The sequence below is a fragment of the Pristis pectinata genome, chromosome 26, assembly GCF_009764475.1.
Source record: "Pristis pectinata isolate sPriPec2 chromosome 26, sPriPec2.1.pri, whole genome shotgun sequence".
Taxonomy (NCBI): domain Eukaryota; kingdom Metazoa; phylum Chordata; class Chondrichthyes; order Rhinopristiformes; family Pristidae; genus Pristis; species Pristis pectinata.
In genome coordinates this window covers 27,645,490-27,669,402 of record NC_067430.1, presented here as the reverse complement: position 1 = coordinate 27,669,402, position 23,913 = coordinate 27,645,490, and the positions used below count along the sequence as shown (strand labels likewise).

The 23,913-nt window shown below is 45.0% G+C and overlaps 1 protein-coding gene across 8 annotated transcripts in view; it reads right to left on the bottom strand.

The window, feature by feature from the left end:
• Positions 1–21,502, bottom strand: part of samd11 (sterile alpha motif domain containing 11) — a 249,612-nt gene extending 228,110 nt beyond the window's left edge. For 5 of the 8 annotated variants that reach the window (XR_007958262.1, XM_052039520.1, XM_052039521.1 and 2 more), the window contains exons 1-2: positions 20,654–21,502; positions 18,314–18,405 (exon numbers count right to left, since the gene is read on the bottom strand). Coding sequence is in view for 7 of the 8 variants with exons in the window: in XM_052039520.1 (XP_051895480.1) it covers positions 18,314–18,405; positions 20,654–21,254 (693 nt within the window). In the remaining variant the exon portion in view is untranslated. Of the gene's footprint in view, positions 1–18,313; positions 18,406–18,533; positions 18,731–19,984; positions 20,058–20,471; positions 20,531–20,653 lie in introns of those variants that run through there. The other 3 variants (XM_052039525.1, XM_052039526.1, XM_052039524.1) reach the window with 3 other exon arrangements.
• Between the last annotated feature and the right edge of the window lie 2,411 nt (positions 21,503–23,913).

The window sequence follows — 23,913 nt, the reverse complement described above, 5'->3', positions numbered from 1 at the left end:
AGGAATCCTTTCAACTTTTCAAGATCACATGATTACTTAGGAGTCAGAATCACACAGCACAGTAACGGGACCTTTGGCCCAACGAGTCAGCACTGATGGTACATGGATAGGAAAGGTTTCAAGGGATATGGGCCAAACGCAGGCAAATGGGAACCTTGGTTGGCATGGACGAGTTGGGCCAAAGGGCCTTTTTCCGTGCCGTATGACTCTTTGAGCAGCAAGCACCCGTTTACACTAATCGCAAACCAACCCCACTTTATTCTCTCCGCACTCCCATCAGTTTCCCCAAGATTCTCCCACTACCACCCATCACTAGTACAACTAACCTGGCCACTGCATCCGCTGAAACAAAGGTTAAATCACTTTTATCCAAAGATTAATATGAATTGAGAAAGACTTGGCCAAACCCATGGAACAGTAAGGTCCAGACTGACAAACCAGTACCAGCCAATATTTTCTGTTCTTAGCAGCACTCAACCACAATACATTGGGCTTTGTTTTAATTTCATATGCCATGTATTTATATGCTTCTCTGAGCTTAATGAATCCCTTCTCACAGCTTCATGCTGAGCTCAAATCCTTGGAGCCACAGTTCTAATTAGAACTTACATTTATATAGCATTGTCAGCATAGTAAATCAGAATCAGGTTTATTATCACTGACATATGTCATCAAATTTGTTGTTTTGCGGCAGCAGTACAGTGCTGGAGTGCAAGACGAACATCCCAACTTGATTTATACAAATACTATTCAGTATAATATGACAATGAGCCGCATTAAGAAATAGTCGGTCAAGGTAGTCAAAAGCTGGGTCAAGAAAGAAAAAAGATTTTGTAAATTGTCTTGAAAGGTGTTTCGCTTAATCTCATTAAGGTCCCATTGTTCAGTTTTGGTCACCTTGCTATAGAAAAGATGCCATTAAGCTGGAAAGAACACAGAGGAGATTTACGAGGATGTTGCCGGGACTTGAGGGACTGAGTTACGGAGAGAGGTTGAACAGGTTGGGACTTTCTTCACTGGAGCGAAGGAGAATGAGGGGTGATCTCTTAGAGGTGTATGAAATCATGAGGGGCATAGATAGGGCGATTGGGGAATCAAGAATTAGAGGGCATAGGGTTAAGGTGAGAGGGGAGAGATTTAATTGGAACCTGAGGGGCAACTTTTACACCCAGAGAGTGGTCAGTATATGGAATGAGCTGCCAGAGGAAGCGGTTGAGGCAGGTACATTAACAACAGGTTCAATGATAGGAAAGATTTAGAGGGATTAGGGCCATGTGGGCAGATGGGACTAGCTTGGATGGGAATCTTGGTCAGCATGGACCGGTTGGGCCGAAGGGCCTGTTTCCATGCTGTATAGCTCTGACTAAAGAAAATGTATCTTCAAATGAAGAGAGGTGGAGATGGGGTAGGGTTCAGGGAGAGAATTCCATTCAATGTTTGTCGATGCTTATTCAAGTGACATAGGTTCACCTCTTTGATCTAGTATAAGGTTTGACATTCTACTTTTACAACTGGACACCTCCATTATGGGATTCCAGTTATACTGCATTCACCCATCATGTCAGTTCTATTTGGTGTGTGTTGAAAATTAAATAAATAAGAACTAACTTGTTTTTATAGACAAATTCCCTGGAACAGAGGAGATGGAGGGGTAACCTGATAGAGGTATACAAGATCATAAGGGGCATAGACAGAATGAAAGCACACTGTCTTTTTCCCAGGGAGGGGGGTGCTAAAAACAAAGAGGGTATAGGTTTAAGATCAGAGGCGAGAGATTTGAAAGGGACATCAGGGGCAGCTTCTTCACGCAAAGGGTGGTGCGTATTTGGAACGAGCTGCCAGAAATAGTGGTTGAGGCAGGCACATTAACAACGTTTAAAAGCCATCTAGTTAAGTCTATGGATAGGAGAGGTTTAGAGGGGCTATGGACCAAACACGGGCAGATGGGACCAGCTCGCTGGGCAACACAGTCGGCATGGATGAGTTCGGCCAAAGGGCCTGTTTCCGTGCTGTGTGAGTCTATGAGAAGTTTTCACAAGCTCAGTGTGTTCCAGAAGCCTTTACAACCAAGTGAATATTTGGGAAGTTGTAGTAGGGGCAATGTTAGTCATTCGGTGCACAGCAACCTCCCACAAACAACAATTGATCATCTATTTTAATGATCTGGGGAAGACTGATATAACTCTGTACTGGTCCAGAGGAATACTTGAGTTCCATACTTATAAAAGATCTAGTCTAGGCTTGATATTGTAGATTTCAATCCCTCCCCGTAAGGCAGGAATAATTTCCGGGGTTTTATTTGCACAGCTAACGAACTTTGGCTTCTATCCAAAATAAAACTATTCATTGTTAACGGGTCGGCCGCCGCCTGCCTATTAATGTGGAGCTTAAAATGGACCGGGTCAAAAGGTGCATGAACTTAACGACAAGTACCCTTTGGTCATCCAGTCCCAGGGACCAACGATTAACTGCGTTGTTTCGGCGGCGGGGTAAAGGAAAAGGAGGAACGGCGGACGAGCTTTCCACTGTACCCACGCGTGGCTGTAATCAATGGGAAATAAACACATTATTCAACAGGGAGACACATTTTAATTAGAAGCCACACGTCTAGCAGACTGTGGGTTAAAGATGGAGTATCAAATCTCTCATCCTTGTCAATTTTACAATTTAAGTCTCAGCCAACCAAAGATCAGTCTCTGCTTGTTCTTTGCTTTAACGCGACTATTGACAGAAAATCGCTGGCGAGCGTCAAAAGGATAATGCAGTTTAAAACATTCAAGCTCATAAAAGTAATATTGACTGCAATGCCAGATTATAAATGTATCTCCGTTTATCTTTCCCAGATGCTAGTCACCCAGGGCTTCTGAGAGGCTGGGACTTGGAAGCGGCGATTGGGAAAAGCGTTAAATCGTCGACTTGCAAGGCACATGAAGCATAGCTGGATCGTTATCTGGTATTGACCCTTCTCCTGGATCGTTGCAGCAAACGGCGTAGGGAGACTGAATTTATTTGTTTAAAAGGTACAACCTTGAGAACGAACACACACACACACACACACACACACACACACACACACACACACACACAAAGGAAGAGAAACAGCCAGTCACTGAAGTGGAAGAGACTGCATAGCTTTAGCAGTCGGACAGATGAAAGGTAAATTGAGAGCAGTCCCATTTACACCGGGTCCTGTTGACAAAAAAATGACAATCCAGTGTGGAGATGGGGGATGGTCCAACCTTTCTCTGAGGGGAGAGGAAAGCCGCAGTGCTACCTGACACCTAGAGCCGCTATTCATTAGCTGAGCCCACGCTGTATAAACAGTGCCCCTACCCCGAGGCTTCGGTTAACCCTGGCGGGGGCAGGGGTTAAACCAAGGACAGCGTTATTGATTCCCGTTGGGTCCCGAGCACCTTTCAGCTCCCGCCCCCAATGCAGAGGGAGCTGCGTTCATGTTCCACTCCAGAGGTCTGGAAATCTAAACTGGAACCTCAGAGGCAGTGCGCGGGATGCACGGCACACAGCCGGCCATTCGGCCCGACCACTCAATGCCGGCGCTTATGCCTCTATCCATCTCTCATCTGAAGCTAGGTGCGCCTCACATTCCCTTGTCCAACCTCCTCGTCAATGTGTCTGTATTCTTTGCCTCAGTCAGAATCAGAATCAGGTTTATTATCACAGAAGACGTGAAATTCGATGTTTTGTGGCAAGGACATAAAATTACTATAAATTACAAAATAAATATAGTGCAAAAAAAAAGAATAACGAGGTAGTGTTCATGGGTTCGTGGGCCATTCAGAAATCTGATGGCGGAGGGGAAAAAGCTGTTCCTGAATCGTTGAGTGTGGGTCTTCAGGTTCCTGTACCTCCTCCTCGATGGTGGTAACGTGAAGAGGGCATGTCCCAGGTGGTGAGGGTCCTTAGTGATGGATGCCGCCTTCTTCAGGCGCCGCCTCTTGAAGATGTCCTCAGTGGTGGATGTCACTCCCTATGGGAGTGGATTCCACATTCTCGCTGCTCTTTGGAAAAGCAGCTCTCCTGAATTCCCTCCTTATCTATCCTCTGGTTGTGCTCTTCCCAAAAGTGGAAAGTCTAAAAATCTTCCAAGCCTCTACTGGGTCACCCCTCTGACACTTTTTCCCAAGAGTAAAGGGACATAGTCTGTTCCTCCTTTCCTGATATGCACAGCCCCCCTATTTCCAATATCATCCTTGTACATCTCCTCTGTACTCTGTCCAGTCCATTTACATTGCAGTTGTACAGGACGCTGGTGAGTACTGTGTTCAGCTTTGGTCACCATGCTATGGGAAAGATGTTATTAAACTGGAAAGAGTGCAGAAAAGATCTACAAGGATGTTGCCAGGACTTATAGGGAGAAGTTGGACAGGCTAGGACTTTTTCCCTTGAAGCATAGGAGACTGAGAGGTGATCTTATTTCTATAAAGTCATGAGGGGCAGAGATAGGGTGAATGCACTCGGTCTTTTCCCCAGGGTTGGAGAATCAAGAACTAAAGGACATAGGTTTAAGGTGAGAGGAGAGAGATTTAATAGGAACCTAAGGGACAATTTTTTCACCCAGAAGGTGGTCTGTACATGGAATGAGCTGCTGGAGGAAGTGGTTGAGGCAGGTGTGTTTAAAACCCAGTTGGATAAGTACATGGATAGGAAAGATTTAGAGATATGGGCCAAACAGGCAAATGGGACTAGCTTGGATAGGTATTTAGGTCAGAATTCACCAGTTGGGCTGAAGGGCCTGTTTCCATGCTGTATGACTATATAAAGAGTTTTACTGAGACACCCATTCAGCCTTTTCTCAAGGGGAAAGAGACCCCATCTAAGAAGCAGCTTCAGATGAGACACTGAATCAAACCCAGAGCAGGGACTTCTCCCCAGTGTCCCATCCAATAATTAACATCATTAAACACAACTTATTTAGTCATCATCACACTACTGTTTGTGGGAACTTGCTGTGCACAAACACTGGCAGGTTTCCCATCTTAAAAGGGACTACATAGAACGTAGACCAGTACAGCACAGGAACAGGCCCTTCAGCCCACAATATCTGTGCTGAACACAATGCCAAATTAAACTAAATCTCTTCTGCCATTCCTTGCAACTGTGAATGTGCAAATGAGGGGCATTTCAAATGTGCCTCATTTTCTATGAAGTGCTTTGGCACAACAAAAGGATATGAAAGGCATTATCAGAAAGCAAGTCTCTCCTTTAATTCCAATCCTTCCATTCTCAACCTAACCACAGTGTTTCCACACATACAGTAAAACTTTTCCCTTCATTGACTGCAATTGCCATCGATGCATGTATCCCCTGTCATTAATGGCCTCAATAACCACAGAATGATTACAACACTGGAGAAATCTATTTGGCCCATTATATCCACACTTGCTCTCTACTATGTCAACTCTACAGTTCCAACTCGTGGCCCATATTCTGAAGCCTTTCAAATTTTTCTCCGCTGTACATCTATCTAATTCCTTCCTGAAGGCCATAATGGAACCTGCCTCCACCAAATCTGCAGGAAGTGCCTTCCAGATTCCAAACACACAGTGCATAAAAGTTTTTCTCAGGTCTCTCTTAATTGTCTCCGCCTTTAGTTTACGCCTCTAGTCTTCAATCCTTGACCCCTCTACCAAAGGGCACAGCTTCTCATTCTCCACTCTGTCCAGACCCCTCATTATTTTATATACTTCTCGCAAGTCTCTCCTCAGCCTTCTCTTCAAGGAATCCACCCTTTCCAATCTAGCCTTGTAAATTTAGTCCTAAATCTTTTCTGGACTCTCTTAAAGCCTTCACATTCTGCTTATTATGTGGCAAACAGAACTGAACACAATACACCTGCTGAGGCGGCATCATTTTTTTTATACAGGTTCAGCAATAACATCCCTGCTTTTATATTCTATGCCCCCCTTGATGAAGCTCACAACTGCATGCACCCGATTAACCATGCTCTGAACCTGCCCTGTCACCTCCAATGATTTGTGCACCCAGACCTCCAGGTCATAGAGTCATACACCATGGAAACAGGCCCTTCAGCCCGAATCATCCATGCTGGCCAAGATGCCCATCGAAGCTAGTCCCATTTGCCCCCTCAGCTCCTGCACCCCTTTAAGAACCATTTATTCTGTATTGCCTCTCCTCATTCTTCCAACCAAAATGATTTCCCTGCATTAAACTCAATCTATCCACTCCAACAGCCCGATTATATCCCACTACACAGTTCACAACACTGCTTCGCTTTATGGAGACACAGAAATTGCAGGCACTGGAATCTGCAGCAAAAAAATCAAGTCCAGATGAAGGGTCTCAACCCAAGATGTCAACCGTCCATTGCCCCCCACAGATGCTGCCTGACCCGCTGAGTTCCTCCTGCAGTTTGTTTGTTGCTGCCTAGTTTTATGTCATCTGCCAGTTTAGAAATTGTGGTTGGTGACCCTGGAGTCCCCATCATTAGAGATTTTAAAAAAATGACCCTAATGTTAACTCCGTTTCCCTTTCTGCGGATGCTGCCTGACCTGCTGAGTGTTTCCAGCATTTTCTGTTTTTATTTCAGATTTCCATCATCTGCATTTTCTTAGCTTTCAACTATAAGGGAAGATATAGGCACCTTGCTTCCTTTACCATTGGGAGGGGCATTCACCCAAACAGGTCCACGCTGACTGCCAGCAGACCAATCCCATCATTCCCATTCCCCCCTCCCCCTTATTTCCCTATAATTTTGCAACTTATTCTTTGTTAAATATTAGTGACTGTTAAGATTGCTGAGTTCATTTTTAATAGCTTGAGGTTTTTATAAGGAGCAGAAGCAGTAATGTGTCCTTATCAACAAACAATCTGCTGAAGGAACTCAGGAGGTCGTGCAGATACTGCTCAACCTGCTGAGTTCCTCCAGCAGATTGCTTGTTGCTCCAGGTTCCAGCATCTACAGTCTCTTGTGTCTCCAGTGCACCCTTAACAAACTTTCTTTCTTCGGAAACTGCAGTATTTTACAGGGGCTTTTTGTCCAAAGTAAGTGTTAGTGGGACCAACACCATTTTCATTCTGGATCACTATAAATCCATTCCATTCTGGAGTGCAAACATTTGATGTAATACATTGTCACTATTTTAAGTGTCAATTCAACTCAGCTGATCACACTCTCACCCTTCAAGGTTGCGGGTTCAAACACCAGGCCAGAATTGCTCACATGGTCTCTTCTGGAACTCCAACCCCTTGCCATGGGAACGCTTCCTTTTTGAATGTTTATTTTAATTTTCAGTTTGGTAACCAGCATAACTTAATCAGCACCATTTCCCACTTTAAGAATCCGTCTGAATTTTGTAACTTTCCCAAAACTACTGAAAATCTGGCTCATCTCTCGTTCAGAGACTTCAAGACAATTTCACCCCTGTAACAGACACAGTTTGTAGAAAGTTTGGAGAAAATCTTCAGGTTTCTAACTGCTTGTGGCAATATCCTTGCAAAAGACTGAGAAAAAAAATCTGCTTTGATTCAAAATGTCTCCAATGTTTGAAGCATTGAGATTAATACACATCGTGCAGGGCAGGACTGATATTTGATCCTTGTTATGAGACTACAACCATCCAACAAAGAGGCTATTGTATCCTTCCTTTACCATTTGTGCCAATTTTAGAATTGGACTTACAAAATAAAGTAACAACTCTTTGAAGTCTATTTAAAATAACTTCCCTCCCAGTGTGCTGATGTGTAACCCACGGTTATCCTGGATCAGGAGGGGAAATCTATCTGTCATAGTTTAACCGCTTTGATTTATTAAGTTTCCCTTCCCCCCACGTCGAGGGAAATTGAGATCATACAGCTCGGTTTGCAGCCTCACACCTTCAAATTACCTGGCAGAAGTGCCAGTCTATCATGTTGCCACAGGACACTTTCTGCATCTTATCCTAGGGTTTAAACATTGACAACTGCCGAACACATCCCGAGGTTTCATTAATTCTCCATGGACATTAAAAGTCCCTGCATTTGCAAGATTTTACCCCTCCTCCTCCTCCTCTCTCTCTGCCCCACCTCCCCAAGCCTATTCACCTTGCACCAAATTATCCAGTTCAGTTTTCCAATCATTTCAAGATCAACTAATTCTTAAGAAGCTCATTAGTTCTGAACCATGCTGGAGTGAGGATTGACAGCTTTTCCCAGCTCCCAAGCTCTGTCTCCAGGTTACTAAGCAACAGAGACTCCTGGTGACCAGAGTACCACTTTATCGCAGCATCCTTTTGTGATTACTGCACATCCAGGTTGATTTTTATAAATCACAAAGGGAGAAAGCTTGAAATCTGACTTATAGAGGAACATTACATTTTTAGTGAAGACTTTCCTTCTGAAAAGAAGTTTCTCTGACAGTTCCTCTCAGGCAATAATGCAGGAAAATCCATGCAATTGTAAATTATGGAAATAGTTGACGCTAACTTGGGCTAAAAACTGGTGTAACTAACCATGAAAAAGCGCTCACATTTTTAAATTGGATCACTCTAGGGACACTAACATCACAACTGAATAAAATTCAGGGCAAAGTAATTTTAGAAGAGCAGTGCCAATATGTGGCAGATTTTTGTTTAGACAAATAATGGAGTCAAACCCTTCCACGGTGCATAGAATCATAGAAACATACAGCACAGAAATGGCCCCTTACAGCCTATTTTGCCCAGACCAACATGATGTATATCTACACTAATTCCATTTGCCTGTGTTAGGCCCATATCCCTCTGTGTCATTCCTATCCAATTATCTGTCCAAATGCCTTTTAAACATTGTGATAGTATCTGCCTCCACTACCTCCTCTGATAGCTTGTTCCAAATATTCACCACCCTCTGTGTGAAAAACTTACCTCTCAGATCGCCTTTAAATTTCTCCCCTCTCACCTTACATCTAGACACCCCTACCCCAGGAAAAAGATTCTGACGGTCTATCCTACCTATGCCCCTCATAATTTTGTAAACACCTATAAGGTCATTTCTCAGCCTCCTACATTCCAGTGAGATTCAACCCAGTCCATGCAACCTCGCCTTGTATCTACAGGTCAACATTCCAGGCAACATCCTGGCGAATCTCTTCTGTACTCTCTCTATTGCTACCACATCCTTTCTGTAGTGCGGTGACCAGAACTGTACACAATACTCTGAGTGCAGTCTAACCAATCTTTTGTATGACTGCAACATGATGTCCCAACTCTTATACTCAAGGCCGCAGCCTATGAAGGCAAGCATCCAAATGCCTTTTTTCATTATCCTATCCACTTCTATCACCAGTTTCAGGAAGCTATTGACTTGCATCCCCAGGTCTCTTTGTACATCCACACTCCTAAGGTTCCTGCCATTTACTCTATATGTCCTTCCAGAATTTGACTTCCCAAAGTGCATTATCTCACACTTGTCTGGATTAAGTTCCACCTGCCATAGCTCCATCCAACTTTCCAGCTGATCTATGTCCCACTGTATTTTCAAACAATCTTCTTGGTTTTTCATCTAGATTCCAGCATCTGCTCCACTGTGAAGTCTCTTCAAGGATGCCAACTTTGAAGAAGTTTTCTTCCTCTCTTCGACGTGAGTCCCTCTCTCAATGCTCGCCCTCTGTGATCTTCTCTGCTCTCCCGCTCCTCGACCACGTGCTCACTCAGACTCGGTTCCACAGCCATGTGACCTTCCTCGCTCTGTGTCTATGCTGCCATCTTGTTCCACGGTCCGTAACCGCGACCTGCATCTACCCGTTGCTGGTCACTTCAACTCCTCCTCCCACACTATCACTGACATGTCAGTCCTCGGCCTCCTCCACCGCCGGGAGAATTCCAAGCACGAACTGGAGGAACAGCACCTCACTTTCCATCTCGGAACCTTGCAGCCTAATGGCATGAACATTGAATTCTCCCACTTTAAGTAATCTCACCATGCTTCTTCTCTTCTTCCCTGTCCTAGCCTCTTTTTTCCTCTCTCTCCTTACCTTTGACCCATCCCCTGGTAGATCTGCTCTCCCCTCCTCCCCTGCACCTGCCTATCACCATCTCTTACCTGCATCTACCCATCACCACCTTGTGCCCACCCCACCTCCCCTCTTTTGTCCACCTATCACTGCTCTGCTTTTCCCTCCTATATATTGGCCTTCCCCTTTTCCTATCTTCAGTCCTGAAGAAGGGTCCTGACCCGAAACATTGACCGCCTGCTTTTCTCCATGGATGCTGCCTGGCCTGCTGAGTTCCTCCAGCACCTAGATTCCAGCATCTGTAGTCCTTTGTTTCTCTTCGTTATCCAGACTTCATATCCACTAGATCCTCATCCAAGTAATTTATATATGTTACAAACAACAAAGGTCCCAGCACCGATCCCTGTAGTACACCACTTGTTACAGTCAGAGAAATGTTCATCCACCGCTACCCCCTGCCTCCTACCAAGCCAATTTTGGATCCAGTTCACTGACACACCTCAGATCCCTTAGGACCAACCTACCATACGGGACTGCATCAAAAGCCTTTCTAAAGTCCATATATACATCTACTACCCTGCCTTCATCAATCTCCTTGTTACCTCCAGAAAAAAAATCAGATTTGTGAGACACAACCTTGAAATGTCCACAGAAGTTGTAGGATTGAAGGAATAAATCTTATTGCAGATGGTCACATGGGATTCACACCTTCTTACACATAACCCCCAGAAGTTCCCATTAGCTTTGTGATAGGTGCTCTTGTCTGTCCAAAAGCAAACCACTGCAGATGCCAGAAATCTAAAACAAAAGCAGAAAATGCTGGAAACACTCAGCAGGTCAGGCAGCCTCTGTGGAGAGATGATCTTTCAGATCAATGATCTTTGAATAAGACTGTGTAAAGTGAGAAATGAAACAATTTTCTGTGCTTTTTTTTCCAGAGCTTTAATTAAAGGTAAATTATATGAAATATTAACTATCCAAAGCTTCTCTCTCCAAAGATACTGCCTGTCCTTGAATATTTCCAAGGTTCTTTTGCTTATTGCTGTTGAAGGCTGGTTATACCGCTGATTTAACATGGTGCTGTAAGGCTGATTTGGGCAAACTATCTTTTTTTTATGATTAACACGTTGATTCTATTTATGAGGGTGTTTCCCCCTTTCCCCACCCCACCTTCCCTATCACGAATATAGAAACGTCTTAAGTAAAGTCCAACAGCTGGAGTTCACAGAGACCATTATTTATAACCCGAAACGACGGGTAATTTCCGCCAACCTCCAGAGTCCGGAGAGAGAGAGAGAAAATAACACACAGTCCAGCGAAGAGGAAACGCGTCTCTCTGCGGAAAGTGGCCGCGGAGGTGACAATGTCAAAACCCAGAACACAACGACGCGTGCTTTCCACAAGTTCCCATAAGATTGGTCATTAGATTCCAGTCTGAAACGTCTTATTTCCCGAGTGCAGATGGTCAAAGCAAAACAGCAATATTCTCCTTCTGGGCTGTGACCGGGGGGGGGGGGAATTACTAACAGTTCGCTTTAATTAAACTTGAGGGAGAGCCGGCGTTCAGCGTGGTCAGAATTAAGAGGAGACTGTCGTGTTATTTGACATTGTTTAGAGCGAGTTGCCCACCTTGTTCATTAATCCGTTGCTTCCTATTTCCTTAAAGAGTCCGCCCAGGCACAGTCAGCGAGCCCGGCGCACAACTCAGGATAATGTAAAGCAGGTTCCTCGGATTATAGCGTGGATAGAATTATCGAGGGGCAGAGAGGCAACACACATTGCCAAGTCTCTTAACAAACAAAAAGGTCTTTTTCTGCGGACTGCAAGTCTGCTCTGACTTATCTGTGTGTGTGTGTGTGAGAGAGAGAGAGACGGGAGGGACGGGAGGGAGCTTGAGGGGGGAGAGGTTTACTGGCGTTGACCGGCCGTTCCAAAGCAGACGGCGGCGCATTGGAAAGCAGTGACCACTGGTTTCCTGTGCGGGGGAGCTACAGCTCACAGCTGCAAAGAACGTCTCGCCTCTCGTCTCTCTGCAGGTACCAGCAACCCGCAGCCACCAAGAAGACTTAAAAGGGCAATTCGTCAACCGACGTGGCCTTTTAATTTCTTTCAATCGACGCTTGCACTTGGGCACAGAGTCCTCACTTGCAACGGCACTTCAAGCCGTGTGCACCCTCAAACGGCGTTTCCACGCAGATTAAACTGTAATTATCGCCCGTGGTGGGGCCCACTTCTGGCCAACATTTGGCGAGGTAGATGTTCTCCCCACTCCACCTCCCAACCCCGTGCTACACTGCAAACCACAACTGCCAACCAGACCCAACGAGCGTGACTGAAGCAGAATTTCCACCTTGTGCTAAATAGGGAACATTGTTAATGCTCAGTTTAAAATAGTCCGGCCGCATTTGGATTTAAAACTTAAACCAACCCCACCGCCCCCCCCCCCCCACCAAAAAAAAACTCGTGACTTGAAGCTGTCTAACACGGTCTTCAGAACTTGTCAAGTTTGTCAGGCAGTTATTTATTAGAAATGTTAATATAATCAAGATTGCAAGTCAAGTGGAAAGAATGGGTAAAAGCCAGCACATCAGTGGAAAGAAGGTTGTTCGGCCCATCGAGACTGCTGCACTACTTAATTAGATCACCACTGATTTTAGTTCAATTTATTCAACATAGTTTCAAGTTTCTGGACACCTTTGCCCGTTGCTATTAACAGTTCCTCCAGCTTAAAGTGGGGTTGAAAATTCCAGATTTTTATTTCCAGAAAATCCGGCTGTTGGCCCAGCTCTGAAGTGTTGGAAATAAACCCAAAATATGTCAGCAGTTTGTCTAAGGTTGTCCTTTGGGGCTGAGATCAGGATCACAGCATTAACAAATGCAGAAGGATTTTTCTGGCCTGCACCAGTATCTCCGTCCCATTGCAGCAGGCATGTGCAGTGTGGGTTTAAATTTGAACACAACATTTGGTCAGAATTGACTGAACATCCAAATATTGTGAAAAAAATCTTTATACATCTGGTTGAAGAGATGGCATCTAATTAGTCTGTAGTCAGAGCGGAGTTAGAAAAAAATTCACCCGAGGAGTCGTTAGAAGTTGCAGAGGGGTGTGGCGTGACATCTGCAGAGGCCTCACCACCTCACCACATTTCAAAAGTACCTGGAAGTGGCTTCGAGAGCTGTAACCTGCAGGATTACGGACCAAGAGCTGGGAAGTAGGATTAAGCTAAAGTCCAGTTGTGGGCCATGGTGGACACACTGGGTTGAACAGCCTGCAACTTATGGTTCTGTGCATTCCATCCTGCGCCTTGTTGAAAGTTAGGGGTGTGTGTGTGTGCGTGCACCCGCCTGCATGTGTGTGTGTGTGTTTATGTGTGTGTGCGTCTGTATATTTGTGTGTGTCTGTGTGCGTGTGTGCATGTCTATATACAGGAGTATGGTCAACAAGTGCAACTAAAATAGTTGGAATCCAAGCCTTTATTTCTAATACCAAAGGTTTTTTTTTGTGTAACTCAAAGATGCGAACATGCAAAAAGAATCCAAAGATGTTACAAAGATAATCAAGTTCTTAACAATATTTGAAAAAAGTTCATCAAGTCCATTCAACTTTACAAAGTCTACATAACTGGCCACTGTACCTTAATTAGGGCATCTGACAGCACCAGCTAGTTATAAGGGATTTTTTTTTATTTTGTTCTTACTCTAAGGTAACACTATATTCTCATTAGCTTTGTTTATTGCTATTGTAAACTAAACTGGGGCCTACCATAGACAAAATGGCAATTTGATCTGTGTTTTTTACATGACACACTATGTCCATAGACAACATGGACACATTGTTAATGCCCATGCAGCACATAAATATTTTTTTATTGTGAACTTTGTTTGAAAAACTCACTGGGCTGTCTAGCAAGGCCACCAATAGCCATGAATGCCACTGCACACTGGTTTACACATTAATGTGACACCTTTCACTTGCTCACAAAAGTAAATGTGGCTTAAAAAATGTAATATACTCTCAGCCCCATTCTTACTTCTTTTTAAAACCACACTTTAGATTTTGCATTCTATGTTTTAAAACTGTAATGTTATTGAATTACATTCATCAACACTTTTAAGGATTTTGGGATCAAGAATGCAACAACTCAGTGATGGGAAAGAGAGAAACAAAAACTGTTTTTATTTAGTTGATTACTCATTTCCAGACACTACATTGCTGGTAACTTGACAGTTTCCTGGTAACATTTTATCCTGGCTAGCTGGGAACTTTTGGATACTCCATCAAGTGTGATATGAAAAAAAAAGTTGACCAGCAACAGTGCAATATTTTGGCCAATACATTTTTTTGTCGAATGCATTTGGAAAAATACTAGTAGTTAGCTAAACAAATATTGCAAACCAAAGTTGTGCTGAGTTACTGAGTGAGGCAAAAGTTAAAAGCTCCTGCTAGATCAAAACATTTGGCATATGGTGTACATGCTCTTCTCTAAGATGCATTCATTCATTAAGATCAAGCAAGTGGATTTCAATGGCCTTCACCTTTTAATGGAATTTGGAAAACAAAGTGATCATTTCAAAAGTTAATTAAAAGAAGTAGCATTGAAGTTTCCACAAAATATATCTGAATAACCTCCCATTAATAACAATATGAAACAGATTTTGAAAATGCATAACTTCCGTTATAGTGAAATAAAATGCCTTTGGATACAATTACCTTTTCCGTTTCCCTACCTCCCACATTTAGTTATAGATCTTCTATTAATTTGCAAACTTTGAATGTGATTCGTTCCCCAGAAGTTGAATACAGCATCATAATGCTTCAAAACCTGGTACATGGACCTTTTTAAAATGGTTGCAGAGAAAGGACCTCATGGATATTATGACAAATATGACACCTGCAGTCAATTATGCTAAAGGACTGTCAATGCAACAGAGCAAAGTTTCTTCTCAACAACTCAGTCCAGTCTGTTTTGGATGGTTTTATGCCACAGTAAAGATCTGAATGGAAGACTCTGATGGTCTACTAGTTGTTAAGTCCAATGATAAATAATTTAGCAAAATGTTATCTCCGCCTGCATCGATAGTTGAGGTGTTCCAACTAGGAGTCAGAATATTATAATCAGGCTGACTTCTGAATAGTGTCTGGGTCACAAAACAAATCTGACCACTTCCCACCTTTCCATGTTCGATGTTGTTGATTACAACAATAAGGGCATCTTCGCATTAAGAAGATGAAATTGAGTTGAGACACACATCAGACGTGTCTTAATTGAATGTGGCAGTGAGTTTAAAGGACTGAATGGCTTGCTCCTGGTCTTAACCATGCCTCAAAGAAATTTTTATTGGTATCACCGCCCTAGGGATTGCAATTCACAATGTTTGCTTTGTGCATGAATGTTGACTGCAGATACTGACTGAAAACAAAGTGTTCGACCACACCACCAGAGCTTGCCTGCCACTCTGTGTGGTCACACTGATGCACAAGTCTTTCATCTGTAGTTGCAGTCAGACCAGTTGGCACCAGGTTCTCCAACCACTATTGCCTCCTACCTAATCCCATCCCCATCACATTGTGCTGCACTGACAGAGAAGAAAAGAGTTGGACATTAACTATCTGAGAAAAAGAACACAGACAAAGAAAGGATAAACCTCTGACACTAAAGCTGTAATAATTTCATACAATTATGGGTCTGGTACAACCTACTCCAAATTACAAAGCACAGTTCAGTGGCCTTACAGACTGCTTGAAGTAAACGTTCTTTTTCAATTAGATATGGTCACGGCATGTACACACATCACTCCTGTAATGTAAAACACGACCATCCCAAATTATGCTACATTGTAAGAAATAGAAATCAATTGCAATATAATTATTTTAGCTGATAATGCATGGGTAAAAGGTTTGGCAATGATAATCCCAATTAGCCTGTGGGTTAAGATCCCACGAAAAGTAAACGTCTTTGCACCATTCCCATCAACCCCTAGAAATGGCAACTTACATTTTTTAATTCATTCACTTTTAATTATGAGTCACTCTTGGAGCAACATGAAACAAATTAAAGAAGACTTTTCAAAAAACAATGAAAGATAGAGAGCTCAATGCCATGATTTTCTCACACTGGTTACTCTGCTATCGATGAAAGTCAGGTGACGGCCCACGACAGGGACCTTCATGTTGGTGCCAAAGAGCTTTGGGTGCATTTTGAACGTGACACGTTGATGACAGAATCGAAAGAAATGCCGAGGTGAACAAAAAGTGAGGAGGTTTGAAACACACGTCCCCTTCCACTCTATCAACCCCCAACCTCCAACACCTCACCACCTCATTATCAGTATCATAATCAAGATGGCACAGTTGAGTGTTCTACAGATTGTCAGGAGAGATCTTTAATTACCCTGCATAGGTGTTGTTTCAATCATTTGCTTGTTACTTCCTGACAGTAAAATGACCTCCTTCTTTCCACCAAGGTTGTCTAATACCACCTGGTTACACAGACTGACAGATATTAGTTGCACTCTGTTCAACAACTTCAGGAAAACTCAGACCCTTGGTAATACATTTCTCCAGCTTACAGAATGGAAAAAACCTTTCAATGTCATTTACATTTGGAGAAAACCATTGGGATGAGTGGTTTGTGGCTACATTTAATTTGGGCAGGTGTTTCCAGGTTTTCCAGACTTGAAATTGGGAAACTGTCTCCCTAAACTCCACTGGAATCACTTTGTTTAAAAATGTAGAATGTTCCAACCACTTACATTAGCCTCTAAAACTCAGCGTCTGCTCAACAGCTAATCTCTGGGCTGGACCTACCCCCCAAATAGAATTCTTATTTCTCAAACAATAGTCTAAACTGGACAGAAGACATTTAAGATACCCCAGTTCCTGTTAAACAGCACTGTGGCAAATAGATCATAAATCAGTACCCAGACACAAGAGAGATTGCAGATGCTGGAATCTGGAGTAACACACAAAATGCTGGAGGAACTCAGCAGGTCAGGCAGCATCTATCAATCTTGCATCTAGCATTCCTGAGGAAGGGTCTCGACCTGAAACGTCGACTGTCCATTTCCCTCCACAGATGCTGCCCGACCCGCTGATTTCCTCCAGCATCTTGTGTGTTACTACAAATCAATATCCAGCAGTGTTAAACTCAGAGGAGGGAATCATCACTGCACCTACTATTGTGTCATTTTATCGAACCAGACCTTCAGAAATAGGTAAGTCATCGAATGAAAAAAATGCATTGACTTACATTTTCCATTTATGCTATGTGGCAATGCATGTAGAATGAAGCTGGGAGTAATTAATCTGAAATTAATTAAACTCTAGAAAAATGAGGTGATTTTATTAAAACGTAAAAATTTCCAAGTGATCTTAACAAGTTAAATGTTGAGTGGATGTTTCCCATCTTGAGGGAATTTCTGCTCTACCAGCACTGTACCTTTGGAATTCTCTCTCCCAGACAGTTGTGGAGACTGAGTCATTGACTATAAGCAGGGCCGAGATAGACAGATCTTTGGCCAATGGGGAAGTCAAGGGTTACGGGGAACAGAGAGGAACGAGGAGCTGGGGCCAAGATTAGATTAGCAATTGACTGGCGGAGCAGTCCCGAGGGCCCGAACTGACTGAATCCTGCTCCCATTTCTCCCATTTCATTGAGCTGACACCAACGCAACTACTTGTTTTGTTTTTTTTAAAAAAAAAGCAAAATACGCTACAAAACCACCGTTTTCCTGTAGCAGCAGTCCATTTCAAAAAAAAGTCGGTCGTTTTAGTTTAATCAGTTTAAACCTATGCAAGCAATTCAATCTAAACTTCAACAGGAAGAGAGAGAGAACGCGTCTTGAAGTGAATTTGCCAAACTTTCCTTTAAAAAGGCCCACAGGGCTGGAGTTGACACAGGCCAACAAATTGATTAATGACCTTGATCCCTCCCACCCTGCCCCTCGAAGAGACCGAGACTGGACTCTGGTGATTGAGAGGAGAGGAGAGAGGCGGCTCAGATATGTTTGTCATTCACAAGGGGGGGGGGGGGGGGTCAAGTCAGGAAGGGAAGATTAGTTGTTTAGAGTTTTACCGAAGCACTCCAGTGTGTGAGTTTAAAGTCGCGGCTACTTTATTATAGAGCTTGTACGAACCCTCCACCACAGAAACTAGTGTCTTCCTAATAAGCACATCGCCATTATCTAATTAAAAGTCGATGGTATCACACCAGCGCGGTGGTAAACAGGGTTTTAATTGCTTAAACATGCAAAATTTTTGGTATTCCAAGCATACTTAAAAAATACCTCTGTATCCGCAATAAAGACAGAAAGAGACATTAAATTCTGGATTGTTTAAAATAAATAACATTTAGCAGGTCTTACCACCGGAGACGAAATTCGGCAGCCCGGGCAGTCACAGATTGGAGGGTGTACCTGTAAGACTCCTTTTGACATAAGTGTCTTCAAACTTTTCCCTGCATTGGAGAGGAATAAAAAAACAAAAACGAATTACTTTAAGAAAAATAATTCGCTCTGGGATCCGGTGCAGTTCCAGTGGTGGGGCGGGGTGGGGGGGGGGGGAAGGAAAATCTGATCAATTCACCTCCAAATGTACGCGGTCCTCCTTAAATAGACGCTGAACTGGTTACTAGCAATCCCTGAAACTGCAGCAACACGACCTTAAAAATACCGGGAAGTGCATTTCCCTTCCGCCTCTTTCATCTCTGCTCTTGTCACACCAGCAGAAAATTGTTGGTTTACATTAAAGCGGCGCAAGTCTGAGGAAGTCCGGCAGTTTGCTTATTTGCAACAATGGCGAATGTTGTTTGTCGAGAGCCCGAGGCACACGCTGGTAAAGAGCCCACCAGAGAGGGAGAGAGGGAGAGAGGGAGGTGGGGGGGAGGAACAACCCGGAGCCAGACACTTCGCACTGCCAGAAGCAGACAGTCTCAGAGCCAGAGAGACTAACACTGGCAGGATCATAGACTGCTAGAGAGAGAGAGAGAGAGTGGCGCAGCGGAGCCAGGCAGTATAGCCAGACACTTCGCACTGCCAGAAGCAGACAGTCTCAGAGCAACAGTGCGAGAGAGAGGCTCACACTGTGGGAGCCAGGAGCCACGGGCTGCTGGAGAGACCGGCTCTCTCAAGACGGGTGTCAGAGAGTCACTGCCGTCCGGACACTGTCAGGAAGCCACTGGACACCAGAGGGACCAGTGTTTGCGCCCAGATACCGTAAGGGGAGGTCACTGGATACCAGTGGGGCCAGTGTCCTCGCACAGACACTGTCATGGAGTCACTGGATGCCAGAGTGACCCGTGTCTCTGCTCAGGCACTGTAAGGAGGTCACTGCATACCAGGGGGACCAGTGTCTGCACACACACTGTAAGGGAGTCACTGGATACCAGAGGGACCAGTGACCCGCACAGACACTGTCAGGGGGGTCACTGGATACCGGGGGACCAGTGTCTGCACAGACACTGTAAGGGAGTCACTGGATGCCAGGGGGACCAGAGTTTGCGCCGGACACTGTCGGGGGGGGGGGTGTCACTGGATACCGGGGACCAGTGTCTCTGCTCAGGCACTGTCAGGGTCACTGGATGCCAGAGTGAACAATACACCAGAGCCAGACAGTGATCTCACTCAGCGGCAGGCGACCGCTCCCTCGGCCCGGGTCAGTCTCGGGGCAGCACCCGCCACCTCTCCGCAAGAGTTAAAACAGCGGCGCCAGCAACGCCGCGGTCACACACTGCGGGCGGGCGTCGGGTCCCACCCACGCCTCGCCGCTCTCCCCCTCAGCGCCAGCCACCCGCACCACGATGCAAACACAGACGCCGAGCCCACCCTGGTTACCAGTCCTACGACTGGCAATCCCAGCGAGCGACAACCTGATCGCATTCCATCCTCCCTGCCCACCACTCCCCGGCTCACCCAGCCCCTGAAGTCATTTCTCACCAGCACGGCGCTCCGCCACAACCTGCCCCCTCCCCGGCTCCCCCTCCACACCCCCGCCCGTCCCACCTCGAGTGAATCGATACAGCCAGCGATTTAACTCACCATCTCACCGCTGGGCTCGCTTACTTCCTGATTCAGCTTAAACTTTCAAACCATTCACTAGCTAAAGCACCAAATAACACAATATGCTGCTCCCCTCATTAAACCCACCCCCCCCCCCCCACCAAAAATAAGGTTCAATTATTTGTCATCTCTCCGCTGAGCCAGAGACATCCAGTCGGTTGTGTCTGGGATACAGATACTCCTGGCCAAAGGTATAATAGCTGTCTCACTTTTTGCTTCGCCTCTCCTCCCTCTCCCCCCCCCCTCTCTCTCTCATCTCCCAAACTTCACAGGCCAGCGGCAAACAAGCACGTCCCTCCACACACCACCACCCCCACCCCCAAACAAAATATCACTGCAGCAAGATTCCCTGGGGGGGGGGAGGTCAAGTGTAGGTAATCATTACCCCCCCCCCCACTCTGATCATCTGCTGGGTTTGCATTAGTTAATTATCGGTTGGACAAATAATCTATTGGGCCCAGTTTACCTCCACCGGGTGCAGTTGATCCAACTTTTACGCACGTTAACTTCCTCAAGACGCGAACTGTCCCCAAGTGTGCATTAATCACATTTCAACCTCTCCCTCCCCTCCACTGATAAATGCAATGATCTCTCTCTCTCTCTCTCTCTCTCTCTCTCTCTCTCAGCTTCACCTTCGCATGCACCCACCTTTATGCCTTATGCTCCGCTTCCAGTCCTTGGCTGTCTCTCTGCCGCTGACGAACTGGAATTCGTTGGGGGTCAGCCACTCGCCCCTGTAGCGGATGGAGGGTCCCTTGCTACCTTGGCACAGCTTGTGAATGTAGAGGAGGGCTTTGTTTTCGCCGCACTCCACTTCGATGCAGGGCTCCCCGTTGTCAAAGATGGGCTGGAAATCGGGGATGGAATGGAAGCGTTCTAGCATTAGGTCGCCTGGGTGGGTAGCCTCGGGGAGACCCAGGAAGGCACGCTGGCGCCGAGTGAAGATGTGCTCATAAGGCGTAGGGTGTGGGGTCACCATTGGGATGGACAGAGGGGCCAGATATTCGGGGAGACTGTCCAGCAGCCCCCGAGTGACCATCTCCCCATCGGCTCGCTCCTTCTTGATAGCAGGCATTCTCATGTACACGCTTGCAATAAGTTCCTCTGTCCGTAGTTTCTCCTTCCGAGCGAAGCCGTTAAAATGCGGGAACGGCTTCGACCTGTGATATCCCCAACCCTTGTCCGTTTTACTTAGATCTAACACTTCGACCTCTGCCGCCGTTCGCATCTGTCTCCCTGTACCTGACATCTCGGGAAGGTACTCGCCGCCGTGTACATTATCTTGGCGAAATGCTTATTGATCCGCTATCGACCCACCTTCTCGCTAAAGCGTTTCTCTAACTGATTACCTTTCTCTTATTTCCGGGCGAGGACGAAACTAGCAGCGTTTTTTAATTCGATTTTAACCTCAGAATTCGAGATAAAGTTATTTCGCCCCCCTCCCAAACACTTTGCATCAATAAGCCTTAAGCGGATCAACCGTGTGTACGGTCACACCGCTTGGCTGTCCAGTCTGATTTAGCACACTTCCTAAAAGTTGTATAATCTCCATAAAATGTTAAAGTTTCTCTCTTTTCTAACAAAAAATCTCGCCTCTTTAGATTTCTAAAAAGACCAGAATTTCTATTTTTTTAAAAAGGAAGTTATTACTACTGAATAGCTTCATACATTTTATTTTAAACCTACATTTTTGTTTCTGAAGTCACGCTTTAGTTCAGAGACGAAACATGATTTGCCCTCTCCGCCGCTGCTAAGTTGGCCCATTTAAACATCACAGGCTGTCAGCGCAAGGAAAGGGGGGTGCGATACGGACGACCCAATGACATATTCTGTCCAATTAATTAAGGAATATTTCCTCCGTCGCTGCACATATTCCGTGAGCAGCGACTTCTGGACATTTTCAACCCAATAAACTGATTATTTCCCGAAGTGTTTTCTCCTCGTTTGGAGCTGTCCTTATCTCCAAGGCAGTGAATGTTTACAAACAGTTCCTCCTTTCACCTGTTAATTCAGTACAGGGCATCCGCACGGGAGGAGGAGGGGGGGGGGGGGGGGGGGGGGCGGATCCCATACCCGAGGCAACAACGTTGGGCCGAATCAACACACAGGACAGAAAGATCCTGCTCATTGAGTGCACGCCCCCGTTTAGGACGGGACCATCCAATTAGTCCCCCCACTCCGAAACCCAGCACTAAAATCTGCCTCCACTGTCCATAAGACCATAAGTCACAAGAGCAGAATTAGGCCATTCGGCCCATCGACTCTGCGCCACCATTGATAATATATATCTTGTACATTGATAATAATATAAAAATAAATCCTGGCTGATTTATTTTTCCCTCTCAACCCCATTCTCCTGCCTTCTCCCCATAACCTTTCATGTCCTTACTGATCAAGAACCTATCAACCTCTGCTTCAAATACACCCAATGACTTGGCCTCCACAGCCATCTGTGGCAATGAATTCCACAGACTCACCTTTGGACAGTGGACACCCCACTGGCTGTGCAAGCAGAAAAAGAACCCATCAGGACACCTCCAGTTGAGCTCAGGGTACTGTACCTCAGTCTGCGTCACCATCCTCAGAAAGGAATAATGGTGTGACAGTTTTTTGCCTTCCCCCTCAATGGATTGTTGTCAGGTAACAGTCTCTCCAGGATTCAATCAACCTCAGGCAGGTTGACAAATGTTCAGCTTCTCTTCTGAGTTAATACCAAGCCATTCTGATACTAGTGGGAACCTAGGTTGCTTTTGCTATGAGTTGGTTCTGTTTCAGTTTCCAAACCAATTTCGGCGCAGGTCAAAACCATGCAGTATTGGTTTCCTTATTTAAGGAAGAATGGTACAGCACTAGAAGCCGTTTGGTGAAGGTTTACTGAACTGATTCTTGGAATGGACGTGTTCTGACATTTGTATCTGCTGGAGTTCAGAAGGGTGAACCATGACTTCATTGAAACGTACACGCTCCGGGGGGCTGTGGACAGGAATGGGGGTGGGGAGGATGTGGGGAAATTAGAACCGGGGTAATTGCTTAAAAATAAGGGAAAACCAACTGAAGGTGGTGATGAGGCAACTTTGTCTCTCTCAGAAAGTCAACGAATCTTGGGATCTCACAAAGGGTGATGGATTGATTATCTCTAAGGCAGGGATAGATAGAGTTTTCAGAAACAAGAAGGTGAAAGTTTATGGGGGTGGGCGTACTGAGGAGTTGAGGTTTCAATCAGATCGGCCAAGATCTTATTAGCTAGTAGAACAGGCTTGATGGGCTGAGTGGCCTAATTTTGCTCCTAATTTATATGTTCATGTGCAGGATCAAATTTGTTGAGTGAATACAATAAGGTCTTCCTCATCACCCCATCTCACACTACAGATCGGCCAGTTTATTCCCTGAATACTTGAGCACATAGACAAGAGAAGTCTTGGGTTCAAATTCAAACCCTTCAAATGTCAGCTGAGCCTAGTTTAGGGAGAGGTTAACCAAGCTTCCCATTCTTCTTGCCTTCCACTGAAATTGCACAAATGCAGTAAGCAACCAACTTAATCAAGGACACCTTCCAGCCTGGTCATTCCCTCTTCTCCGCTCCCCCGTCGGGCGGAAGATACATAAGCCTGAGGGCACATACCACCAGGCTCAAGGACAGCTTCTATCCCACTGTTAGCAGACTCTTGAACGGACCTCTCACATGCTTAAAGATGAACTCGCGATCTTCCAATCTACCTCGTCGTGGCCCTTGCACTTTATTTGTCTACCTGCACTGCACTTTCTCTGCTACACTATATTCTGCATTCTGTTTTCTTTTTTATGACCTCAATTACTTATAAATGGTCCAATCAGTCTGGATGGCACACAGACAAAAGCTTTTCACTGTATCTTGGCACATGTGACAATAATAAACCATACAGTACCAA